The following is a 27,933-nucleotide window of genomic DNA, read 5'->3' on the forward strand; positions in this document are numbered from 1 at the left end:
TTCTCTTTAATATTTAATATTTCTTTAATATCGCTTCTCATAAAACTAAACGTTTTAAAAATAATCATCTCCAGTTCAGAAAAACATTGCATCACAGAGTAGGAATAGTCATTGTTAAATTCTCTCCCCTCTATTTCTACAGCAATTTCAGGTTTTCCTTGAAGTGCAGGCTATCGGTATGGTCATTTCTTCCCCCAAGACACATTTGTTTGCCCAGTTTGTTTACATTCAGTAGCCTACCACACACAAAGCAATATTAAATGCGAGGTGTGTTTTACTTTGTTTGCAGATACAATTTTTAAAAATCAGTTGTAGCTATTAGTGCAACAGCATCATTATTTCGCCGCCCGCCTTGGAGAACACACGTGATAAATTTATCAATTCTGGTAAGAAGAAATTAGTGTGTTCATCTGCCTTTCACTCACCTCAGCCCCGTACTTGAGGCGAGGCTGGGGGTGGTGGAGGATAAAACCCAAACCCCCAGAGGGGTGCGCGCAGACAGATACGCGTGGTTCAGGCGTCATGCGAAACCAGTTAGGCTGTGTTAGTGGGGGCAGCAGGCTGTGCCTAGCCGGGGCTGCGTGCCAGCCTCCAGGCCTATGACACGCTAGAGCCAACGCACCCAGGTTTGGGAGGTTACAAGAGATCTCGGGTTTTAATACAAGGGCATTACGGGTTTCCTGGAAGGTGCTACCGCGCTACTGAGCCTTCGGCGGGGCTGCGCTGGCTTAATCCCTGCTCTCGCGCAGCACATAGGAGAGGCCGTGAGTCCCGGAGGAATCGTAATTGTCATGGTAGGGCAGCTGGACCCACTCGGGCTGGTAGGTGGTCGTGCTGTACACAAAGCACTCCATCACGCTGCTCCCGGCCGCGCTGCTTTTCCCTTCCCACTCCACCACCTCGATTCTCATCGTCGTGCGCTGGTACATGTCTGGGCAGCCTTCGAATTCGTCGAGGAACTGCAGCATCTGGTCGTCCACGGTGTAAATCTCCCCGGCCACGTGGTGCCCCGTGCCCGGGATGTTCAGCATGAAAGGGATGTTGTATTTCCCTGCGATCACCAGAGGGTACTTCTCCACGGTGCGGCCCCTTCCTTGGTATTTCGCTATCCCCTTGGCGGTGTTTATCATGTGCTTGTAGTTGGGCTGGCCCTTCTTAAGTGTGCCGTACACGAAGACACGAGCCATCGTACCTGCAAAAGCAGCAGAAAGACAAAAAGGTGGATGTTACACACGTGGCCAGCTGAAAGTGCAGGACGGACCAAAGGAACGCATGCACGCCGAGATGGGGTGTACGTGCGAGGCTGTTTGGGCACATGCAAAATTGATCTCATTTAAAAAAATCGTGCTAAAAATTCAAATTGGTCCTTAAACTTTTCAGTCAAACACTGTAGAAAGACAGACAGCAGGGGGACGTCCCTCTTGCAGTTCTTTGCTGTAATCAAATGGCATCCCATTGTTTCTCCAAGGATGCCACGACAGCAGCCAACACAGTGCTGAGACAGAGTAAAAGCTTCAAGCCTTTTTTTTTTTCTTTTTTTTTTTTTTTCTTTTTTTTTCCTCCCTCCCTCTCTCGTGATTATATTGGAGCCATGCTGCATGCAGTGGGGACGGTGCCACGCTCAGTAACATACCTAAAGGCACCCAGGGAGCCATCCCAGCGATGGGAACAAGCTCCAATTAGCACACCCTAAAACAAAGCAAAACAAAACAGGTTCAAACACCTTACTATATCGCTCTGCTGCATTTAAGGTAAAGTAGCTGTGGTCAATCCCACCTGTTAAAACTTGCAGGGGTGAAGCCATGGGGTGATTTCCCCCCTGCTTGTCAGGGAGGAAAAGCAGCTGCTGGCTGTGGAGGGGAACGCAAAGCCTTGAACACCAGGCCTGAGAAACCTGTGCTACCCAACCAGGTGGCCTGGCAGGGGAGCAGGTTGAGCTCAGCCTGCTGGTGAGGCCTTTTGGGGACACACTGAGGGCTCCCACAGCCCCGGGCCTGTGGTCCCGCCGCTGGCTGAGGTGAATGAGGCCGCCAGACACCAGCATCGCCCAGCGCGAGCTGGGGAGGCCGCCGGGGTCACCCCCAGAGCCAGGCTGGGCTGCCAAGCTGCTGTCACAAGCACAAGGACACGCTTGTCTCGCCCATCCAGGGGACGGGAAGAACAAACACCAATTTCTCCTCAGGGCTTTGAATGACTCCTAGCTGACAAACCTCACAGGCTGACTTGACGAGGCCAGACCAGGGGACGGTGTCGGCACAAGTGCCCTCACCTATCTTGTGGGTGAGGGGGGATCCCGTATTTCAGTGCTACCAAAACTAAATTATGGCTGCTGGCAGAAAGGCCAGGTCAGACACATCCCCAAGTCCTTTTCAGGTCTTTCAAGCCACCTTGGCCTGTAGCCGCTGTTTTGCACATGTGCCAGCCATCTCTTGAAAACAGCCCCTGAACAATTTTGTTCAAAATTTACCTAGCAGCATAAAACATTCAAAACTGGTTTAAACTGGGTAGAAGACTGGCATTCCTGAAAGACAGGAAAAAAATAATCATACTTTCATAGGTCCTCATCTATTTTTCACACTCTGCCCTGTTCATTCTCCCTTCTTTCTGCAGGGCAAATGAAGTTTTTCCCGAATTTGCCCTCAGTCAGTACCTGCTCAGAGCCTGCCTCAGCATCACCCACCAGGGCAGCCAGCCACTGCCCACCAGAGGAGCACATGCAGCTCCATTTGTTATTAAACAACATTCAAAGTTCAGAAAAAAAAAAAAACAAAAAAAAACAAAAAAAAAAAAAAAACAACTGGAAGAAGAAAATTAATGTGTTTTCAGCTATTTAGTCTTACTTTAATAAATTGCTAGATAGTTAGGCTATCAAAAATGGTATGGTACTGGCCTGGAGGAGTGTCATTTAAAATAAGCAAGCCTCTTAACCAGTAGCAAAGCAATTCCTCCCTTGGTGAATAAACAGTTTTTCTCTAACAGAATACAGTTTTTCAGTAAAAGTGGTGTGCGCCTTTATTTACTGGCAAACAGCTTTCAATTCAGGAAAAAGACTACACCACTTCTCCCCCCCGTATTTTATCAAATATACTTCAGGGTAATTTATCCTTGATGACATAAATGAGTTTTTTTGGATGCAGCTCATTCCCTCACAATAAAAAGGACATTAATATTCAGTTGGTCTGACTCCTTTCTATAAGAAAAATCATTACCTTTCAGATTGTGTTTTGAATAACAAACACAGATCTTTCAGGAAGAAACTTGTCCCAGTGGAGATTGAGAAAGGATCAGAGTTAAGCACTGAAACATGCAATTAATTCCCATTAGGGGATTAGGGCACTCGTGTTCACTTTGAATCAGAAAAATGAGTTGTGAATTAAATTGTTCACAACCAAGAGGTTACTTGTCAGAGTTAATAACTTAAAAAATAAAAAGCTGAATGTAAAACACACATAAAAAGCTCAATGCCGAGTGGTGCATCTGTAGGGAAAAGATATGCTTCATTTCCATTAAACTAAAGATCTCTCCCTACTGTATATCTCAAGATAAACTTCCGAAAAGTTTTCGGGGAAAAGCGAGACAACTCCTGAAACTGGCGAAAATAAAGCGCACGTTTCTGACTGCGCAGCGTCCGGCTGCTTGGAAACGTTCCCTTCAGAGGGATTTACAGGAATGCACCTGGCATGAAAAAAAGTGCTGGTCCCACAAAACTCAACAGCAGCAACAACAAAACTCACTAGCCCAGGTTTGGGTACGTGTTCCTGTGCCAACATTTAAGTGCATGAATTCACCAGGCAGGCTAAATGGAGACTGAGTAGGAACTGGAAGTCTCAGTCCCAGTCCGTGCAGACTTGGTGCCTTCCGAGCCTCAAATTCGCAGCACTTCCACCGTTGTGGCTTCAGGAGAAGGCTGGCAGCTGAACTTCACTTGCCCCTTCACGGTCACGGATCTTCCTGTCATCTGCTTGGGATAAGCTGATCACACTGACTTTTTGTTTAGTTTAAAAAACAAAACTGAGCCCGAGCTTGGAAGTGAGTGAAATGAAGAGTTGGTAGAAACATTTTCTGAACGCAGCTCCTGATAAATAAAATTGATATAATTTTCTGTGTAATAAATTCAATCTCCCGCACGCTGCGTACTGAGTTCTGGGCAGGCTGCTCCAGGCACCAGCATAATTCCCAGCACTCATATCTGTGCTTTCAAACCATTTTTGGCCACCTTGTGGCAAGGAGAGTAAAGAGCAGAATTTTATTTGAGGGTCATTTCACAGACTTCCACTGAGCAGCTGAAAAGAGCTCCAGACGGCATCGCTTCAACGGATAACCTACAGTGCCAATGAAAAGTTGCCTTTTCTCACTTAATCCGGTTTGACACTTCATCCCTCTACTGAGCTACCTTAGAGGGGAAAAAAAAATAAAAAAGGAAATAAAAATCAGACTTTACGCTGAGTATTAGCTGCCAGGGCAAAACAAACCCATTCAGAAAGTACTTTCATGCAATATTCATGCTGGGATCATTAAAATTTAACGATGTGGGGGAACGCGAATGAGATCCGTGTCGCCTCCTCCAGCTAGGAAAAAGGCAACCGGCTGACCCGCTCGTGGGCTCCGTTGCTGCTCCCTTCGCTGGGTGAGAGGCAAAGATCAGAAAATGAAGTAACAGCTTTATGATGGAGAAGGCAGAAGGTGCTGCTGGGTTCAGATAAAAGCAGGGGTGGCACAACCTCTGTGACTCGGATGATGATGGGGTCCTACCAGCTTCTTCCAAAACTGAAGTGAGCAGCACTCCGTGCGTCAGGCTGGCTCCTGGGCCCTTTGTGATTGCGGTAGCGGTGGGTTCGGGTTTTGTTTTGCTGAGGCTTTTCCTTGCAGCTCAGAAAGTATCCATTTCTCGCCCTCCATACAGTAACATTATTTTCCCTTGAGAAAAATGCTTAGCGCTGGCTCAGTGACCAGATATAGTTACACATTAATTCTTCAGAAGTTTCTTAAAACTGTAGGAAACAGGTGAAAAAACAAAACGCCTTGAACTTTAAACTTGAGCCCAGTCTGTTTGAATGAAGCGAGTTTTAAGGTCACTCTTCACTCAATGCTAACTTTCAAGCAGGACTAACATGCCAGAGAGGACTCATGGGAATGCATCCTGTTGGTCCTTTGATGCTTTCATTTTGTTACTTGCTATTTTCTTTATAGCACAGACAAGGGCTTCCTGCCCGGGCCGACCCCTTTCCAACCTTGCTGAATGCCTCGGAAAAGTTTATGGCAAGACACCTTTCTTACATTAACCACAGAGGCAGCAGCGAAACGATGGCTCCTTTGAAATCCAGAGGTTACGGTCTCCTCGCAGCAGTCGCTCGCTCAGAAACTCTGAGGTGCTGCTTTGTGAAAACAAACAACGGTATTATGGTAACCAATGCCACGTTGGACACTACCGGGCACTACCTGGGACGGCACTTCACCGAGATTTTTCCTTTCACCCTCAGACAGCTTATATCCCCAAACCAACAAATACTCCCACACTTAAGTTTGGGTATCCTGATGTTTGGCACCGGGAGCCAGTGCGTGGAAGCCCTCCCTCCTGACAGGCATCAATCACACCGCTGCTCTAATTCCTCGCGCTGACTCGGCACCAGGGCAAGCATTTGCTTTTTATCTGTTTGAAACCGTTTCCAGTCACTTTCAGCTCCATTTCATAGAGAAATCTCATTATATATATATTTACTGTTACTGGAAGAGCTTCATTCCCAAAGTAAAAGTTAAAGAGGGCTCCAAATTGCAATCAGCTAAAGCCACCACACACAAAAGGATGCCAGGACATGCTGCAGAAACACACCGGATGCATTTTTAGACCATTTAATCTGCTAAATGTTAAAGTGCAGAGACTGGAGGGGACTGGAAGCACGTAAGGAGGATGAGAAAAGGAGCATGAAGACAACGGAAAGTCAACGGATGTGGACAAACTGTGTTGGTAAAAAAGAAATAGTTGCACACCCATGATACTAGATCAGTATTATTGACTGTTTTGTCATAGCATTATTATTAAGTAATAATATTATCATTATACATGTATAAGCCTCTAACAGCTTATTGTATCAAGTTTTTGACACCACAACTCATACACTTGTGGACTGTAGAAGTAGTTAAACTGAGCTCAGGGCAGAGCACGGAGAAAAGGAGTCCACAGCTGTTATTTTGGGACACAGATCAAACAAGTGGAAGTTGTTAAGCTTGAAGAGGAGCTATCAGGGCTTCTGCATATCACCTACAAATAGAAGTAAAGGTTTTACAGAAGGGACCGTTTGTCTTCCACGTACACAAACAAACAGCTCTCTATAAAAACATGGGACATAAGAATGACCACAACAAGTCACAACAAAAACGAGCCACATATCCCACATGTGATAGTGGTCGACAGCAGATTCCTCATCAAGAGCTAAGCTCAGGACACAAAGACAGTGCCTGGGTTACAGACTTGTGGCCCAGAAGCTTTCCAACCCAGAGGCAGTGACTGTCATGGTGCATACAAGACGTCCCAGCATTTCCAGCGTATTTTTCTCCCCCTGTTCTGTTGAGGAGGGGGAGCGAGAGTGGCATGGTGGTGCTTACCTACACATTGGTGTCAAACCACCCCCCTAACACGGAGGCTTAAGCTGTTATATCTATTCAAAAGGAGACAGAGGAAATAAAAAGAACATTTACTTTAAACACCAGATCACCATTATGGGAAAAAAAAAAAGTAGAGAACAATTTCTGATAGCACAGCCCCATTATGCTAGCTGTGCTCCCTGTACGGTTTCAAACACCACAGTGAATTTGAAGTGGTTTCTGTCATTGACATGCAGGGCATACCGCCTTGATTCAAACCGCCGACATCCTGAGGCTCAGAATACAGTCTGAAGCTGGGACGGGTTTTCCCAGCGAGGTCAGCACACTGATTTACATGCCAATGCCCAGAATGTTCAGTTAGTTGTTTTGGATCGGGAAGAGCATCTCAGCCTGCGAAACGCAGCAAACACTCTGAGTACCTAAGCATGGGAACATATTTTTCTGTGCTGAAAAGATGGAGAGAGAGAAAAATGGAAGGGGGAAAAGATCAGGTCTGTGCTAGATCGCAAGGTGCCTCGCCACAAAGCGGTGCTGGAACAGGACGGGGAAGCCACTGCACAATAATGCTTTGTAAGGAGCAGAGAGATGCCCGGCTGGTCACGGCACAGCCAAATCTGCTCTTCGGAGGTTTCCTTCCCCTCGTCCCTCAGGGATGTGGCTTGACTTGGAAAGGAGGCTTTCAAGCAGCATTCAGCAGCCGTGGCCTCCTGCAGCAGGAGCCGGCTGCTCTGGAGGCCCTTGCATGCCTTCCTGTTGGCCCTGTGGGAAGGATGCTGAGAGCCTCCAGCTGCCCAGGTGGCACACAGTGACTTCTGCTAGCATCCAGGTGGTGCCACCTCAGGCCTCATGATGAGACTGATGAGGGCGAGAGGTCCTGGCCTGGCAGCTGGAGGAGTAGGGGCACGTAGTACTCAACTTGTTTTTTTATCCTGGAAAGCACCTACATGTACCAGTGTAGGCCAGTTACTGAAACACAAACCAACTAACTTGGTAGAAATGAAACTTAAGGAAACCCCGACAGGCTGCTTTTTTCTGGCTATGATTCCTTGGGAAATGATGGGTGACTTTTAAGGGCCAAGGAAAGGTAATTCATACGCTTTTATAGCATTTATGTATGTACATAAAATTTCTATAGAGAACCGTGCTTTTCTTGGAAAATACCAGTGGCCCACAAAAGAATAGAGAGAAAGATTAAAACCAGCTGTACCGGAGGAATCACCAGAGTTAAATGCAGACACTATTTTAAAAACTCAGCCAGGAAGGGTACGGACAGCGTGGGATGATGGCCAAGCATGCTTGTTCTGAAGCAGGGTCATGCAGAAGGGCTGTGGATAACATGGTATAGGCACACAGACGATATAAATGAAAATGTATCAACATGAGCGTATGCGTGCCACTAACTCGCAGCAGAAGAAGGAGAAGCCCTTCTTGACATTTGGAGGAGCACAGATGAGGTTACTGAGCACGCACACGTGGAAAGCTGGAGGATTATGATATTAATAAACTGGAATTGTAAAATTACTGGCTGGCTAATAAAGCTCTGAAGCAAGTCAGACCACTGATCTGGAGACAGTCACTGTACAGACATTGGAAAATGAGGAAAAAAAATATTCAGCAGATCCTCCTTCTGTGATATACAGAAATATTTTCCCTTCACTTTATTTAATTTATTCAGGTCAAGTTTTTTAAGGCTAAGAAATAGGTTATGAATGTTGTTCTGTTTTTTAAGAGAGAAGGGAGGCTTCATTCCTTTCAATCCATGAATCAGACTTGTGGAGAAGCGTAATATTTAGCACATGAGATATTGGAAATGAAGCAAATCAGATTAATTCACTAACTGCCATTATTTTACTTGCCTAATTAATTAAATATGCAAGCCTTTCTTTGATAAGGTATGCATATCAGGTAGTTTTATTTAATAAAAAGGCCTTTTTCAAGTCAAAAATAAAGAGCTAATCCCTATCTTAGTAATAAATCTTTTCCATCATTTTCTAGTACACTAAAAGGCAAAACAAAACAAAACAGATCCCCACATGGAAACTACAGAGAACCATGAGCAGATGTCTGTAATTACTTCAGTCCCACTGAGGTATATCACTTCTGTTTAGAAACTAGTACTAAGTTTACAATAAAAAAAGATAAAAAGTCACAGATCATCATGAAAAGAAAACCAATGAGTTATTTCAACTTTCCTGATCTTGATTTTTTGTTCTCTAAGAAGCACTTGCAAAATCTTGCAGTGAAATCTGAAACATACCTTGTCTCTTTCTTCATCAACTGTGAAAGCATCTTTATCTAAAAGCAAATACATTTATTGGTCTGCTATCTGCTACATGGAAGAAACAAATATATATTCTGGGGGCATCCAAAAAGCCTGAAATGGCTCATAGCAAGGCACTGGAGCAACTGCTTTCAGATCCAGAAGATGTAGTGACCAGAACCTCAAATATCCTGGCTGGTAGAATCAAAGACAAGCAAGAAGACAAGAAATTACCAATTTGTGTCCTGTAAGGATGTGTTGAAAGAAACCTTGACTTTCCGGTAAGGACTGATGTGGTCTCTTGATGCAGAAATAAGTTTTGTAGTCTGATGCAAAATTTAACACAGGTCTGTATTTACTGGAGAATCAGCAAAACCAGCTATAGAAGTTCTTAAATCTTCTCCTGGAACCACAAGAGGCTCACAAGAAATACTGATGGAAATAATTACCTGACATGGTGTTCCTACTGAGATATATCTTTGCAATTGCAAAAAGAAAAAGCAACGCTATTTTAGTTTTACTATGGCATGTAGAATTTATTCTAACTGTAGGTCTTCTTGGCAACGTCCAGGATCCCTGGAAAGAAGCCTTAACCAAAGGCATCTTAAACCAGAGTTCTAGCTGTAATAGAAAACAATATATAATATTCATCTGAATTATATAGACATGTATACGAGACAGAATTATTTACAAATAAAATATTTATACAGATGAAAGCAGTTTTATACATGCTGTGCAGCCTCTTTTCAGTGACCTTTGAGAAGGAATTTCAGTTACTAACTTGATGAAGGAAGGAGGACAGAACCAAGTAGTGGAAGTAAATGAGAAGGCGAATAATATTCAACGTGGTTTTGAAAGTAAAAAAAGCCAGACTAATGTCATTAAAACAACCTGCTTCCTCCTTAGGCAAGGCTAACACAATGGGCCTGGAGTACAACAAAATATTTAATTTAATATGCAATGAAAATAGCTCCGGAGCAAGCCATAGGGAAGAGTTGTATATGAATAAGGAGTTTCTTAAGGGAAGATTACAGTGGCCTACATTAAAATAGAAGTAATCAGCACAGAGAAACTACTGGTCATATTCCTTGGGAACTGATGCTATTTTATTTGTTAGTGGCCCTGCTGCAGCAAGCAGTTGTGTGCCTATCAGATCCATGCATGATGCATCCTGAGGAAGAGTGGTTCATGCCATGGACATATTAGATGTCCAATGAAGTGCATAATCGAAGTAAGATGGCTTTAAATGATACAAAGTGCAGAAACACAAGCTTAAGAAGCACTGACAAGAACTTCTGATATAAAGTGGGGACTCAGCAGTTGCAAGCAACGAAGCAAGACACTGTACTTTGGTCAGTCGCACAATGGCTACAGAACAAAGCCAAGCTGTAGACTGGGAGAAAATACTCGAGAAAAATCACGTATGTTTTGCAGTCCTCAGAAATTCACATGGTCATTTTCCAGCCATTCCCTTTCATCAGAAATTTTCCTCTTCTCACACGAACAAACACACTGATGTTGGGCAGAAATAGCTGCACCAGCACAGGCAGCATCTCCATCAGCTACAACAGACACCTGAGCAAGCCACCAACACGACACTGTTGTAAAGAGGGCAGGACAAACAAAAGTATTTCAGAGAAACACAGGAGGCACCACAAAGGTATTGGCAAAATCTTGTTTAGAAAACTGCACGCAAGAGACCTCATCCACACTCAGAAACACCAGTGAAAGGCATAAATGCAAAGACTGGAAAGTTACTCGTTTCCTCAATCATTCAATTTTATTACTTTGTTATCAGGGTTAAACATAAAAAGGGCTGAAATGGCTTTGGCTTGCAAATGCAGACTGTTACTCTTCATACATGCATTCTTCATACAGTTGTGCGAGTTATCTTACAGCAAGCGTTTATTACTTCTTTTTCTGCAGTTGCAGATGTCTGCATTTAATGACTGTTCGGTCCCACGCGCCGAAAGTGTGTTTCATATTTTCCAGCACCAAGTAATTTTGAGAAGGATCGTACTTGTACAAACCACATGTTTTTCATCTGCAATGACAGCAAAAAGTAGCTGAAAAAGCTTTTTTTTTTTTATTTTTTTAGTGTGGGTAGGGGCGTTTAAAAAAAACATTCTAGGGACATAAGTCTTCCAAGTTACTTTAGGCATGTATTGGAAAAAAAACTCATACCTTAAGGCATTCAAATATCTCAGAGAGTGCCTGACTACATCTCTCCATCAGATCTAGACTTAGTGTTGGGGAAAGAGGCATGGAGGGCAGACAAGTAAATATCACAGTATAACAGGCTGGAGCAAGTGCTGAATGCCTCAGGCAAGGGCTTAAGATGTAGCCAGCTGTGGACTGGAGCAGATCCCAAGCAAAAGTGTTTTAAGCCTCCAGTATAAAGTAGCATATCCTCAGACGAGCTTTAATTTCTCACAACAGCCTCCTTGCATGCCTCAGATATGGGACAAAATAATTAGTAATGAGCACAGCAAAACTGGCTACATTAGTAGTCAACAGAGCAGACCAAAGGGAATTGCACAGATTTCAGCCTGAAAAGGGTACCTGCCAAATTAGTATCCACTGCCTGTGCAGTGGAACCTGAGACAGAAGTGATAATGGAAACCCTGTTTGTCCTTTTCCATGCTTTGCTTTGGAAATGAGACAATAATTGATAATTATTGCTTTATTCTCTGCTGTATTGGGATCTCACCTTTCCAGATAGGTCCCAGTAGCAGAGTACCCACCAATTCACTTCCTCATACCTTACTTTTTCCAATTGCAGTGTCAGTGAATAGGGTGAGCAGGATAGGAAAGGCAAGTCCTATGACTTTATGCTTCTGAGTGAAGAGTTTCTGCATGCCATGGGGTCAGAAACTTTCTGGATTTGCTTCTGGTGATGCCTTCACCAGCCTGTGAGGCAACCCATCTGACCTCGGTTTCTGATCACCTCTTGGATTCCAAGAGCCAACTTCATCTCACGTGGTAGCAATAACGTGATGAAGTCTCACCTGAGACACAGAGATGCCAGGCTGTTCTCAGGTCAGCTCAGATCAGAATACAAGTCACTCAGTTGAATGCCATGTACAAGTGATGCTGTGGACAGCATGTAAGGAACTTCTAGGAAATGTCAATCCTGCAGAATGGAGCATAGCCATGTGGTCACAAAGGTGACACCAATGATGATCCATACAGCATGGATCATTATAGACAGGTTTGTTTGGCTGAATTTATTCATGTTGTAGTCTGTGTTATGCAAGGCCCTTATCCAGGTATAATCTACACATACATCAGACAATTTATGCGTGTACATAAAGAAGAGAAAACCTGTATTTTTTTTTAATAAAGGAAAGTCATCTGTTGATTTTCCCCATCATTGCCACCTCCATTAGAGCTTTGCCACAGTGGATTATTAGGCAAAATAGACATTCACTAGAGGAGATTTTTTTAAAAAAGGCTTAATACAAAAACTAATCTTTTCTAAAGTTTTGAATGAAACTCTCAGATTCTGCAGAAACTTAATCAGTAAGAGAAGTTCAGTTGATTCACTGAATCTGGCAGCTGATTCACAGAAAAAAAACAGGCAACTGCTTCTGTGACACTGTGAAAGTACCTTGCCCTACATTACACCGGAAAGTCTATCATAAATATCAGATTTATAAACAGACAAGATACTTGCACCATATAAAATCAGACCAAAAATGTGTCTCTACATATGCATTTCATTTGAAGCAAAGGGGGGCAGCTTTGCATTTTCTGCCCCACTTTCCAGGTAGATGAGATGGCTTGGTGCTCCCAAAAGCCATTCCGGCTCCTTCATATGCTTTTGCAGAAAGCCATTCTTTCCTCTGACTACAAATGCACCAACATCATCATTCCTGTATGCCTTCAACCCACTTCATAAACCTGAGCTTTGATCATTTTCTTCATTCATAAAAGGAAAACAGAGCCGAACACATTTCTTAAAAGCTTCTCCCACAGCCATAAAATTTGCCATTTACCCACCCGTCTCCATCAGAAGTTCATCTCCAGCAAGACGTTCTAACAGCTTTTCTTAGAAAACTTGAGCTGTGAAGGCTATTCATGCTTGATCCAAGGAACAGGTTTTCATTTTATGACTAAACGAACCTCCACTAAATACCATGAAGAATTCAGCACCATGCTTTTAAAAATGGATGGCTTCCCCTGAAAGGTCTTGGCCCAGGAGGTCTAAGTAGCAGCCTACTTAGACCCAGGTCTGGGAGCTTCAAGAAGTAGTTCTGGGTGAACACTCATTCGCTTCCAGATCTAATATACTTCACAATGGAAAGCTGATTTTACAGATTAAGCAAGTATCATATTTTTTGACTTCAGTTAATTGAAAAAAATTAAAGTTAAGCATTATCCCTACACTGCTGAAAAGATACCAATTATTCTTAAGCAACTGCTTGGGCCAACTTGACAGTAAGGAATTCTATTGCTGTTCTTGAACAAGTCAGTCTCTGTCTTCCCAATGCCACTGCCCTGCTGAATATCATGTAGCATAGCAATCTATGGCAGCTTAAAATCCTCAAGCATAGTAACGGTATTATTCTGAACAAATCTATCCCAGATTTGACAGCAGGCATCTAGGGACCTTTGGAAATCTCAATTAATTTTACTTCTGTGTTAAGCAAATAATCACTTAGTGATGCTAATTATGAAAAATAAATAATCTAATTAACTAGTTATACTGGATCGCACTGCAAATCACAAAACAGCGCATTACCTAAGACACAGGAAGAAGAGAAATCATACAAGAATTTCACGTTGTCTTTTTGATATGGCTTAAAAAGACGAGTAATAACACATTGCTTCTGATTTTCAACACGTGAATGTTTCTTTTAAAACAGATCACTCGAAGCACTGCGAAATGACAGCGCTTCCCTACTTGACTGTTTACTTCCAGATAACCATCAATTAACGCAGGCATGCTTCTGAATACATAATGCATTACATTTTTTACTTTCAACACCTGGTGTCACCAGAATAACGCCGTATACAATGCTCTGCAGTTGTGTGCGCTTTGATTTTAAGGCAGAAATACTTCAAATAAAAGTGGAACCATAGAAATCAAGGGAAATGATGCACGTAGATGGTTTTAGTGGCTAAATGAGACATTATCAGTTAACTGACCATAATGGGTCATTTAAAAAATGAACTCAAGGTCTCTAAAAGCCTTTGTCCCTTAGTCAAGGTGAAGAAAGACCTGAAGCAAAGCAAAAATTCTTCTGTATTCCCATATTCTGAGCAAGCCAAATCCCACACCTATTTTACAAAAAGGCTTTAAGTGGTCATTTCTTCTAAACCAGAAGTTAGTTAATTGCAAGCAATTTTTGTATGGGCTAATCACTACTTTTCTATCCAGCCTAGGACAGCTGTATTAATCAGTTATCATGATGGTTTCACTAAGAATAGACAGAGAGAGGCGTGTTACTGTTTGGAGCTCCCTGGTTCTCCAAGATACTAAATAAAAAAAAATTAATCTCGGAGAAGATGTAATTAATCTTAATCCCTCCTCCTCCCCACTTTATCAGCAAGACAGAACCAATAAAAGACATGACAAATTCATGGAAGATGCCTAGACAGTCACAATTAGTAACCCCATACTTCATTATTTTAATATGAAAGTAGATGCATTTATTCACTCTAAACGTCAGATAATGGGCATAGAGAATTAAAGCTTTTTCAGCTTTTGATGCTTATTTCAAAACCCAAGCAGCATTACGGCTGGCATTTTGATCAACTGATACACGATTAAAGTTGTGCTACGTTTTTTTTTAAATACAGCTTTTCCAATAAAAAAGGAATCCTGAACTTTCAGAAGAGTCATAAGCTTGTTATACAAAGATCGAAATTACTGTATTACAACAAATGAATGGAATACTTCAGAGCCTTCGGAACATTTTGATTCTATTTCAGAAGAAAATTCTTTATCAGAAAATTGAAATATTGCACAAGATGTGGTCAAGATATTTCAAATTCACTTTGAAAAACACATTAAAACTGGCACTTTCCTTCCACTAATTATAAGTTTTCTACAACAAACTTTCCAGAACTCACATTGTCTGTCCATATTTTTTCTCACTGAGTTTACAGGAACTTCTATGGGTGTGGGTATTCAGGTGTTAGTCCTGCCACTGTGGATTTTAAAGCTGGTACAGAAAGGTTAACACTGACAGAGGAATAATTTTCAGGTGAACACCTATCTAGGATCTGCAGACAACGTTTGGAGGAGATCCTTGTGCTCCATTGAGGCATTTGCTACTTTTCAACTGACAAGTACTTGACAGCTGAGTCATCAAAGAAGAAAAGAAAGCAACACAACCTTGAATGCTGCAATCAAGCAATTCAAGCCTAAGTAAACCAGGATCAAAAGAGAACAGTATCTCCAAATCAAAATGCTGATGGAAAAAAATTCATGGAAAGCAGAAAAAAAGCTGAACCCTGAGAAGAGGAATGCTGAATCATTAATAAAAAAGAGCTTTTCTCCCAATTAACAGATGTTAACATAAACAAATAATTTTTAAAAGAGACTACCTAGGTCTGGTGGACTAATGGAGTTAGACAAGTTTTACACGCATGACTTATTTAATATAATAACTCTGCTTCTTCTCCAGCTTCTTCAGCATTTCAGAAAGGGAAAAAAAGAAAGAGAGAAAGAGAGAGAAAGCTTTCTGTGAAACAAACCAGTGCCAATTGTTTTACAACTCCTTACCCCTTTTGAAAAGAGCAAAATAATTTAACAATCAGGTCTTTGGGAGCTCTTTTCTTCCAAACATGCAAGCATTTGGTGACCATACAAGCTGATAGGAAAAAGGCTGCCAAGACAGACCTAGGAGACAGCATGTGGATGGAGCCACCCACTATTTCCAACATGAATTTCTGTGGAAGAAAGAAGGGATGTAGACCTTCCAGTAATAAAAATGAATATTTAGAATATACACAAGTTAGAGTTTCCTTCTTCCACAGGTGGTAAGATGCGTGGATGCTGAAAACCAATCTGTCTTCTTCTATGGTAGTTTTTTTATCTTGACCTTTGTAGAACTTTTGGCGCTGTTACTCAAGATATTCTCATAAGCAAGCCAGAAAAAAACATCATTTAACAAGAACTGTTGGCACGTAGGTTAGAAATAAGCACAAAATTTGTTACACTCATTCAAGTAGCAGGGAAATACTAGTAATGAAAATACTGACTGACATGAAAAATGCAAGTGATGCCACAATGCACAAAGCTAATCTTGTGCCTCACAAGCCTCTGCAGCAGCAATTCAAGTAAGGTCAGTGCCGAGTTCTAAGATTAGCCAGGAATATTCAACTGCGTAAACAAAATCTGGGGAAATATTAGCTTAACAGCAGCTCCGTATTAAGAGATTTGGCACTTATAATGATCATGAACTCAGCATGAGTCAACAACGTGGTACTCTTGGAAAAAAATACCCTAATGTTTATATACAAACAAGTGTATCGTTAGGAAGGTACATGAATAGAAACTCCAACTCTGACCCGGTCACAGAGTAGTACGTGCAGCTTTGGGCACCACAGTTTTTAAGAATGGGATCAATTGGACAGAAAGAAGAGAGAGGACAATCATAGGCCAAGAAATCATGAGGCGGCGGTAGCAGGGAACACTGTACTGTGATCATTTATTTTAGAGCAAATAGGTCATGCCTTTAATTGTATCAAAGCATGCCGTAAGAGAAAAGGCAGAAAGCTTTGCTTTACATCCACTTTTACAGAAGAGCCAGCGAGCTTAAATTCCAAATAGAGACACTAGAACTAATCTACCTCCTGGTAAGCACAGTGCTTAAGAAGAGCCTAGACCATCCAGGAGGGCTATCAACTATCCAGCAGGTTAGTCAAATCTCTGTCAGAAACAACAGTATTACTGCTAAACTTGCCTTTTGCCAAGGAAATGGATTAGGCAATCTCTTAGCTCTCCTTTAAAAGAGTAAAGATAAACAGCAGATTAATTCATATGCTACGCATGGAAAGGAACACTAGGTTTATGGAGAACACAGAAGAACAGAAAGAGCTTAATTCTGTGGTCCAGTCATTAGATCCCATCTACTGCCACCTCAAGAAGAGATTTCTACATCCTGCTCTTAACCTGTTTAGAGACAGTACACTATGCAATTACTTGGAGTTTTTTTCCAAATAGCAATAGCTTTGAAAAGAGAGAACAAAACGTTGGCTTCCCACCCATTCCACATATCTCCTACCAAATATACTCGCAGATATAATCCTGAAGTTCTACATCGAATGCTTTTTGACCCCACAGATCCTGCCTTCTGTGCTTTGATGCAGCTTCAAAAGGCCAAGTTACAGCAAGATCAAATGTTCCAAGGAGACATGGGTTAGAGCTCTCCAAGCACAGTGCACAAATCTAATTTTTCTGCTTTCTAGGAGATGGTGCACTGAAAGACTGTTCTTAATCCTGAAGCTGCTCTTGGTTGGATCATGTGTACCTCTGGCACAGTTACCCACCTCTGGCCTGATAAAGCACTGACAGAAGGCAAAGTAAAGGACCCAGGACTCCACCACCACAGCTGGAACAGCTGCAGAGTTCACTACTGCCATTCCCTGCTGGAGGCTTCTGCTCCTCTAGTAAAAAGCAACACAGACTTTCATCCTTCAGAGCCTGCATGACAGCCATCCCATTTTGCATACTGAGCATAAAAGCTGTTATAAATTTGCATCTAAACTCAAACCTCTTAATTTTATGTACTTTTCTTCTCAAACACTACTGCTCTCAGCTCACAGATAGGAGATTTTAATCGCAAGAAGTTCTGAAATAATTGCTATTAGAGATTTTAAAAATATAAACAATATTTGGCTCATAGGCAAAATGTTTTATTTGCTCTATTGTTAGCAAGGAAGTGGTGAGGTAAATCACCGATACTGATTAACTGAAGAAATTAACTGAAAATCTATACCCTCCTGCAGGCTTTCTCCAAGCTGTCAATGGGGCAACTGCTTATGTTAGTCTTCTAGTCGCACAAGAACATTTTGCACATGCATTTATTTCCATGGACTGTTTTCTGCACACGTGACCTGACTGAAATTACTGGAGATTCACAGGTAACTTGTTACACATGCATACGGTTGTAGTACAGACTCAGGCCACAGGTCTTCACCAAACAAAACAAAACAAAACAAAACAAAAAAACGCTAACACATTTCTTAGAAAGAAAATTAAGTAAGCAATTATATTGTGCTACACAAATTACATCAGCAGCAGCTCTGCCCACAACACAGAAATAATCAGAAGCTGGGATCCAAGAAGAGATACTGAAGCAAATAGTAATTGTGCATGCTGTTATTAACACGCTGCTGAGTTTTTACAGATCACAAAGCTACAAGATTACTGAGAAGTTAAATGATTCGATCTCGTATCAGAAATAGTCTTAAGACTGTCTGCTCCACTGTCACTGAAAATATTTCCCATCACTTTTTCCTAAACACACTCCTAAAGCATCACTACTACCTAGAACAAAAAGCCAGGTGATAAAACGTGGTTGGGCTGGTGTTCTCGGTGGGCTAACGGAGAGATGTAGAGCAGGGTGGAAGGAATGTCAAAGAAACAATCCTCCCCATATACAGCCTTGAAAATTAGCCCAAGAGATAATTTTTTGTTTGACCTGTTCAATGCGAGACCAAATCACCTGATCTGGCAGAGTCATGAAAGGCAAATTATCCTGAAGGCAATATCATCTGCTCCTCTCTTCTGATATCAGATCTACCAGGTCATGTGTCTGCTGCACCACTCTGAAGAACCCTGTTTACAATTAGGTTGCATCAACATTGAAGGTCAGCCACAAAAAGACAAATTTAAAATTAAAACATAACTGATGAACACAAAATTTAAAGGCCAGTCACAAACTTTATGCTCTAAATCATATGACAGACAAAAAAAACGTGAATTTAAAGTTCTTACATCAAAAATATAACGATAATACCTTTTGTTATTCTGTGATAGCTAGCAATATTCAAAGCTGAATGATGATGAACTGTTGAATAAATACTTCTTATATTCATTGTGACTGTGATGATAATATAGCTTTTGATAAAGGCAGCTAAATGATGGATCCTAATTGGGTTTTCACATACAAAAATGCTGAAACCAAAGTTACGTGTAAGACAATATAGACTACAGTTGGACAAATTAAAGAGATTAAGTCATTGTTTTGATACAGAGAAATTGGAAAAAGAACTTGTGTAGAAATTAATCAGGTACAACATTAAAGATACTTGGAGCCACCCATTAATGTAGTAAATTGTCATTAAGCATACTTAAAAGATACAGTGTCTCCTAGCAGTAAAATAACAGACTAGATAAGCAGATGGATTCAGATATATTTTGACCTAAATTTCTTGATATTTCAACACGGTAAGTAAAGGTATATGTAAACAAGAACAAAAGGGAGAGGAAAAAACAGCCAGCAAGCGTATCTCATGATGAAGCCCCATACTAAAAAGATGGGAAAACACCAAAAACCTTTTCTGTCTTTTTCCTGCACCTATTTTTCTTCTCCAAGATGTTTTGTTTCTGTTAAGCAGGTTTTCTGAAGCTTTACCTAACTTTAAATAATCACATTACTAAGAACTTTATTATGTCTGGAACTACAAACACAGAATATAGTCCAGTGCCCTAGGAGAGTTTAATCAAAAGAAATAAATCATTAACTTAAAGTATATTTTAATCTCTTAACTGTTCCTTAACTGCCCTTCTTTTATGCTCAGTCTCTCTTGAATTGCACTCCTGTTAAAGACAATGATTAAGAGAACAAGTCTCGTTACTCACAGAGTTCACAGAAGTCAAAAGATTCCTTTCTTTTTGAGTCCTTCATATCACCTTCCCCAAAGACACTCTTCCCAACTGGCCGAAGTTCATAAGCTTATAACTTTATGTTATTTTTCATGTCTGAAATGAGCTTCAGAAAGATTTGGCCAGTGGCTGGATTCATATTCTGAAAGTTTTCCTAGCTGGTGGATTTGAACTACATCACAGCAAGCACTGCAGCCTTGGAGCAGGTTGGTGGTTTGATGTGTGAAACGTGTATGTGTATGATAAATGTCCTGCTGGGATTTATTCCCTACGTAATTTTCAGCTAAGGCAAAATTAAGCCTGGGGCTCCACTCCATAAATTGTGTCAAAACATTTCTCTCATTCGTATAGCTTCTCAGGTATTTATACATTTTCCTAATACAGTGCAGACTTAGCTCTGTGCAATGCCATCTAAATTTAATTTACTTATTCTCCTATTCCCACATCCAAACATAATATTTACTGAACATTATCTCCACACCTCACGTGCAGCACGACACAGAGCAGTGCTGTAGACAACAGCACAGTGCAAGGTGATGTATTTTTAAAGCTCTGCTTTCAAAGTACATGTTGCCACACTCCATCCCCTTTCGGCAGAAATATTATGCAACACTGAGCTCGGATCCTTACTTGCTCATTCTACAGAAAATCTCAATTTTGTTGGCTCCAGTAAATACTGCCTCAAAGAAAATCAATAGAAATTGATATACACTCTTGAACGTATATAAATGCAGACATTAACTGCAAGATTCTGTTTTCCACCTAGTAATCTCTGGGTGGAAATCTCTTTTCACTTCACTTTGCTAACTCTCTGTAGGGTTGTCACATCCTCTTTAGAGTCTTTCTTTTGCCCCAAATAAGTTTGTTGTTTGAAGAATAACTCAAGGCCAAGATTGTGCTGACACTAAAAAAAGGAGACTCATATCCGTGTTCTCCCCCTTGTGCTGGCACTATGACCTGCTCAGGCATGCAGTCAGGGGAATAAAGAAACCTTATACCTATAACCTTCTCCTACTGCTATCTAGGAGTCCAAGACCAACTCAGCTCATCACATCTCAGCTGACAACCATGGTAAGTCATTTCTTTTGTTTCCTCTGATAATCATCTCATCCAATGATGTGTCATGCCCAAGTGCTATTGCTTAAATCTGTCAGTTGCCTTCAGTTTTCCCACCCAATCGTTCCAGTACTGATTCCAATCTGAACTCAAATCCTATTCCCAACATAGATCCAATCTCTGTGACAAACACCCAGCACCACAATAATTTCATCTGCAAGTCATTACTATGGATGCTTACACTATTTAGACCTTTCTCAAGTCTCCTTACATCCCTTTTCCTTTTCCATGAGCTTTTCACGACCACCACGAGATTCCTGTTTCTTCCAGATGGTAACACTGCCAAGAACCTGCTGCCTCACTACGCAACAACTTGTTCCAGGTGAGCTGGGTTGGATAAATCTAAACAAGAGAGCATATTCTGGCACTCATTCAACATACTATTGCCAGTGCATAGCTCCATAACCCATTTAGCACAGGAAAAGAAGCAAAAGCTGGAGGCCAGCAGAATGTCATCACCAAAAAAAGAGGTAGTAGAGAGGAGGGCAATTACATCGTGTCTTAAAAGCTAAAATTATAGAGGTCCTAATGAAGGAGCCAATATCCTGTAAAATAAATATCACTTCACTGCAAACCTGTAAAGATGTTGACAGAATCAGGTTCTTTACTGGTCAACATCATCCAGTCACACTTCTAGACTTGCAAACCACTTGAATTTGCAAACTTGTGTTCTTGTGATACCAATTGACTTCATAAATTCTTGTTTAGGAATCACAACAAAGCCGCTAGACCAACCATTAGCAGCCTTAAACACTTGCCTTCGAGCTCAAAGCACGCTATGTGCTACCAGAATCTGAAATGTCCTATTACAGCACCCACAGTGAATTGCAGGTTATGCAGTTAGTTATATTAGATTTAAAAAGACAAAAATAGTTAAAGACTTAAAAAGGAATTAAGGACAAGAGAATTACAACTTGAACCAGGGCCCTTTATGTACTTTGGCCTATCTGCCATTTCCTTATAAATTAAAGTAACCCGTAATTTCTTCTAATGAAGCTATTATCTAATGAAATTCTGGCATGGCCTTAGTCTCATATCACGACTAACACGAAACACTTGTCAGCACATCTAAATGTCATTCAAAGCCACCACAGCCACCATTCTTCCAACACAGAAACGAAACAAGACCCTTATTTCTCACTTACTACTTATAATCTCACTTCCAATATTATTTTTCTCAGCAATGTTTTGAACAAAATTGGTTTATTTCTACTTTCATGCTAGCTTTCAGTCCAATTACTATATATGTGGGCTGTACTTCTCCTGATGGGAAATAATATAACCTGTTACCTTTGATTTCTAGAGAAATTCACACAATTCTGAGATCCAAGCAACAACAAAACTCCTACTACAGAAGTCAGAGTGGATAGAATACATTTTTTTGGGCTGTATCTTGAAATCTGAGAGCGAAAGAAAATAATATCTCACTGTGGACAAGACACGATCATGATCACACCCTGATTTTAACACTAAATTTCAGTATCCACATATGCAATTAAACAACCTTGGGTTCAGTTTAAAAGAACTTAGAAAGAATGGTGTTGAGAAGTTCTTATGAACCAGAGAGCAGTATTCATTGCATTTAATACTCTAAAGTCAGGAATCTATGCTGGTCACTTAGGCTTTAAGAGTTGAGGGATTCAGCTCACGTCTCTTTACATCACCATCAGCTACAAATGAAACTCACATTTCAAATGCAAGTCTTGCACCTGAAGTAGTAGATAATTAAGGCTGGGTAAATAAATCTCACTTTATAGTGCCCGTAGGAATGGTTTGATGCTGAAGCTCTCCTGAATAATTTGCTTCTATATTGCATTGTCAAGTTTTGGAGTTTCTGGTACACTGAAACCCCAAGTTCAATTAAAACCAGCTTTTGCTTCATGCTTCTACATATTCTATATGTTAACATCCAGAAATATACATGCGGAAAAAATTAACTAAAAACGAGTTCCATCCTTTAAAACAGTTTAAAATAAACCTAAACTGTCGTCACCAGCAGACATCATGAAGGACGCAATCACAAAGTGAGTGCTCTTCCAAAACCGAATGGCAATGGCTGAGCTGTTCAACCTACGTGCTTGAAAATACCAGCCTTCTAGCAGCACTGTGTAATACAAGAACTGTGGGCTGCAGAACCTAAGAAAGGCACTGTTTTGAATCCCATAGGACCCAGTAAAACCAAACGATGTTATTTATGGGCAAAAAAAATATAAAAGAACATATATGGTATCCATATATGGATAAATATTAATGTTGGTAATGTCAAGATAGTTTTATTATGGATTTGGATTCATATTCCAATTCTGCAGAGACTTACATGTATATACATGCTTGACTTTTATTTTTATTTTTTTAAAACACTATTAGGAAAGCTGCAGATTCAGCAGGAGTAGTCTCAGCACATCAAATTAAGCCCACACCAAAAATATTTCAGCTCCTGAAGCGGGGGAGGCAAAACCTGATCAGATTGAAACCACCTTGCAAATCAGAAGTAGTAACATACTCTCTACACACTGCCACGATCCATTTTGAAGGAGGAAGTGCTGGTGAGATACAAGCACACAATTCTTACCAGAATTGTCAGCAGAAACAATAAAACCTGCGTATATAATTCAAGTGCTGTACAAACTGGTCTGCCTACCAGAAGGCAAAATGTAACAAGTGATGTATTTTACTAGATATTTAGAGAAGTAGTCCCTGTGATGCAGATGGCCACAGTGGAGCTACAGCCAGATACCCAGGGTATAGAGAGATCCAAGAGAGGAATCATGGAAGACTGAGGCTAGCTCAGAAGCAAATGTTTGGTAGAAAAGAGTTGGCTTTTATATCATGCCAAAACACTATTCGAACTGCCCTCGATAGTGTTACCAGAAAGTACCATAATGCCAACAGGCATTCTTGAGACTCATGGAAAATACATGCGGTGAGAGTTTTAAAGGTGGTGAGAAGTGAACATCGATGTCTCCTTCCTTACTACCAGTAAATCCAAACTCCTGACTGTCACTGGAGAGCCAGAGCTTGGCTGGAAGCGCAGCGTGTCAGCCTGGGTGATGCTGGCTGGGATCCATGCTTCCTCTGGCGTGCCAGTGATGGTATCTTATCTTCCCTGCCTTTTAACTCATGAATACACCTTGCTGGACTACAGAAGCATGAAAGGCAGCAAGCACAAGTGATTTTCTCCCTTTACTTGACACTGACTAGACCACATCTGCAGTACTGCATCCGCTCTGTGCCCCCCAGCACAAGGAAGGTACTGATAAACTGCTGAGTTCAGGGGAGAGCCACCAAGACAGGCGGGGGGTGAGCACTGCCTTGTAAAGAGGCTCAGGAAACTGGGTGTGTTCATCTCTTGGAAAAGAGGTGGCTCCAGGATGACCTAGCAGCAGCCTTCCCACACCTTTGAGGAGGTTACAGTGGGTTTGAGGAACAACAGGCATAGACTGGCACAAGACAGGCCCTGACGTGATTCAAGGAAAGGGATTTCATGAAGAAGACTGACAAGCATTGCAGCAAGCTGCCCAGGGAGGTTGTGCAGCCTCCATCCCTGCAGGTTTTCAAGACACATCAGATGAAGCCCTGAACAGCCTGGCATGCCCACACTGGGGACCCTGCTTCGAACAGGAGGCTGGACTAGAGACTCTTGAGGTCCCTTTCAGCTTTATTTATACTACGACAAAAAGTCGTGGGGTTCTTGTAAGACCAAACAAGACGAGTGGAGGGAAAGATGACAGAGTGACTTGCAATTACTCTGCTATTAATTGATGACACACATATTTAGAATTGCAACACTGTGCTAATGCAGAAAGCCTCCCACAGCTGAAGGGTGGTGCACACGGCATGATGTCCCCTCTAGTTAGACTGGAAGCACACAGGTAACAGTGGGAAAGGCAATGCTTTAGGGAAGGGATGAGAAAATACGATTCCACGTGGGCAAGAACTGCTGTCAGAAAGGCAGTAATACATGGGTAACTTCAGCTGTTAGTAAAGGTCACCAGCAATTACAGACAAAACGCTGCAGGAAAAAAGCTGTTGTGCAGGTAATTCCAGAGAGAGTGAGACAGAGAAATCAGGAGTGACAATGATATTTGGCGTGCTTTTCTTGAGATGTTAAAAGCAAATAGCTGACAAACTCAGAAAAGAAATGAAAATGGCCAAAATCTTAATGTAAAAGGCATTCTTGAAAAACACCGTAATGGTAAATCAATAGAACGTTATATTGCCTCGGTAAAGTCTGTCCTTCTTTAGCATTACCTGGTGCTCGGAATTGGGGAAAAGAGAGCCATTTTTGACATGGTCCATAAAACGTAATTAAACTTTTGGAGTGAAAAAGAACAGAGAATTCTAAATAGCTACAGACTTGATTTAAGGACAGTAATTTACTACTGCTTTAATCGTTCTGCTCCTGAAGGAAAAAAAGCTATTAAGCGCACAAGAGACAGAGAGAAAGAGAGAGAATGAAGGTATTATATCTGCAAACTCAGTAACATTACATTCATACATTCACTCTGGCCCCTATTTAATTATCTTTCTAATACTCACCCTCTTTGTCAGAAGCACGAGAAAAATATACTCTACAAGATACAAAAAAGGTAGAATCTGTTCGTATAAAAAGCGCATCTTGTCATGGCAAGCGTTCTCTGCTCAAGCAGTTCATGTCACTGAAAGTGTCATGCAAGCTTCAGACTGAATTCTACCTACAGCAAGAATTATGAAAGTATTTGACCAGATTTAAGCCCAAGGAGCATATTCTTCTACAACATGAGAAACATAAAACAGGACACGAGTTAGAAGGAAAAAAAAAAAAAAAAAAGTACATTGCTCCAAAAAAAGTGATGACATTCAAACTACAATGAAATCAGGTATATTTTTGCTATAATGCTGTTTATGGTTACACAGACAAATATTTTGGATAATCCATCAGTGAGCAAAAGCGAACCAGAGCTAGTACCAGAAGGTGAATGCCACAATATATATAATATAATATCATAATAATATCATAATAAATTTATTATTCCCATATTTCACTCCAGTACACCCTCCTGACTGCACCTTTGTACTTGTACCTACACTCACAAACTTAAGACAGAAATCAGGCAGTCACCTAACCTCTCGCTTCCCTGAAGTTCCCTAAGAACAACAAATACAACCATATAAACAGCAGAAGAGGGAAAAATAGGGTTACAACAGCAGTCAGATGCAAGTCCCTTTGAGAAATAAATTCTTTTGAAACAGACAGTTCGGTTACTAACTATCATGGGAGTCACGAAAACATATAGGCAGGATCAGAGGAAGGTTGGTTGGAAGGAAGCTTTGAAGGTCACCAAGCCCAGCCTCCTGCTCAGAGCAGGACTAATGCCAACGCCAGACACCACTTTTTCAGCGAAGAGGCTGTGTTCAGCAAAACAGTGGGTGGGAGAGACAGCAGGATGTCTGGTGCAAAAACAGACCTGGTTTGTGCTCTGTACTCTCCGGAGGCACCTAGCCTTCCAAGTTGGAAATCAGCTAAGGAAACCATGAACTGAAGCGATGATCCCTTATGAAGGATAAAAAGCAGATACTGCAGGAAACCAAGTATTCAGAGCAACATTTCTACCCTGAATCTGACCACACACGTAAAGAAGGCACTGAAAGAAAAACTGTAAGGATCAAACAACATGACGCGTATTGATGTGACACATTCTCTTCTGCAATCGAGCAAAGCTTTGTTCGATATTTCCATAGCCTTAACCTCTTGAACAGAATCAAAGAAACTTGTTTGCAAAGTTGACGGAGAACATCACAGTAACTTGGAAAGCGAGGAACAAACAGGCAACAAGAATCCAAGCAAAATGAAGTTCTTGTACCACAGAAATGAACTTCTTAATATTCATTGGCAATAGCATGTGGGTTCTCAGACATAAGCAACGTATTGGAAGTTAATTTCTTTAACACGTAAGCACCCTTGACAGTTCAGCTTTTGAGGTATTTGTTCTGCTTAATTTTACTTATGGATGGCAACAGAATGCTGTAATACGCTTGGCTAACAAGACACATTCATTTTAACATAACTTGGACCTCACATACAGGGAGAGGAGATCAGTGCTGGCTGAGGATACATAGGGTTTAAAGGCAGTCTAGGTTCATAAGGCATTTCTTAAGGGGAGGGGAAAAGAAAGTTGGAAATAAGCCCATTCAGATATGCTAAACCTGAAGCCTTTCTTAATGGCCTATGTCACGCTGTGAACAATTTTAATTGTCAGGAAATTGCTTCTGCGGGTTGACTGAGTGCTTAACTCTAACCTAGAAAGCATAAAAAGACAGGTCCACTCTTCACGTGGCCTGACACGAAAACGGGTTGTACGGATTGATATTCCTAGTTGCGTCTCTGCAAGTTAAGCTCTATACAAGTTGCTGCCTTCGTATTCTCAAAGGACAGCGAAAGTTACAGCACTAGAAAATTAGAAACCCTAAAGCCAAAAACGAGGAAGTTAATTGCCTGAAGTTAACACAGACACAGCTAAATAAACCTGAAGTCAGAAGCAGAAGGTTTACAACTCTCTAAAATGGAAAGGGATGCAGGGAAGGATGAGAAATTAAGTTCAGTGAAATGAAATACTCAGGAGGTTAGCCAAGATTTAAAAAAAAAAAAAAGAAAGATATATGCAGTCCACACAATGCAGGCAAAGCAATTAACGCTCTAAAGCGTTAACTTGTGAGGAGATTGGTAGCTTCTCTTCATCTTCCACACCTAAGCGGCTTTCTTTTGCTTCTCCCTCACATTCAGACATGGTTTTTCGGCCAAAACTCTCCCCTAAACCTCACAAGGTCTCGCCGGAGAGCCAAGCGCCGCAGCCTCCCTCAGCGCCCGCCCCACGGCCCAACCGCCCTCCCCTCCCCACCCCTCCCCTCCCCTCCCCGCCCGCTGATTGGCTGCTGCGGGCGCGGGGCAACGGCCGCTAACGGCCGCGTCACGCGCCCCCCCCCCCCCCGCCTTGCCGCGCGGCACCCACCCGCCAGCGCTGCCCTCGCCTCACGGCGCCTCCGCTTCCGCCCGCGGCCGCGTCCCGTGTGGGCGGCCCGCGGCCGGTCCCGGGGGATAGGCGGCGGGGCGGGGCGGGGCGGGGAGCGGGAA

At 41.7% G+C, this 27,933-nt stretch overlaps 1 protein-coding gene across 2 annotated transcripts; it reads right to left on the reverse strand.

Moving 5' to 3' along the window:
- Positions 1-27,864, reverse strand: GGACT (gamma-glutamylamine cyclotransferase). 2 transcript variants are annotated; one of them, XM_082774802.1, is made up of 3 exons: positions 27,812-27,849; positions 1,634-1,689; positions 1-1,192 (listed from the first exon to the last, which is right to left on the reverse strand). In XM_082774802.1, exons 2-3 carry the CDS (start codon positions 1,653-1,655, stop codon positions 729-731), a joined length of 486 nt encoding a protein of 161 aa, XP_082630928.1. In that variant the 5' UTR covers positions 1,656-1,689; positions 27,812-27,849; the 3' UTR covers positions 1-728. The 2 variants fall into 2 exon arrangements, with proteins under 2 accessions (XP_082630928.1, XP_082630929.1); XM_082774803.1 differs by lacking the exon at positions 1,634-1,689 and having other exon boundaries at positions 27,812-27,864.
- Between the last annotated feature and the right edge of the window lie 69 nt (positions 27,865-27,933).

This window comes from Aythya marila (genome assembly GCF_965140915.1).
Source record: "Aythya marila genome assembly, chromosome: 1".
Lineage (NCBI taxonomy): Eukaryota > Metazoa > Chordata > Aves > Anseriformes > Anatidae > Aythya > Aythya marila.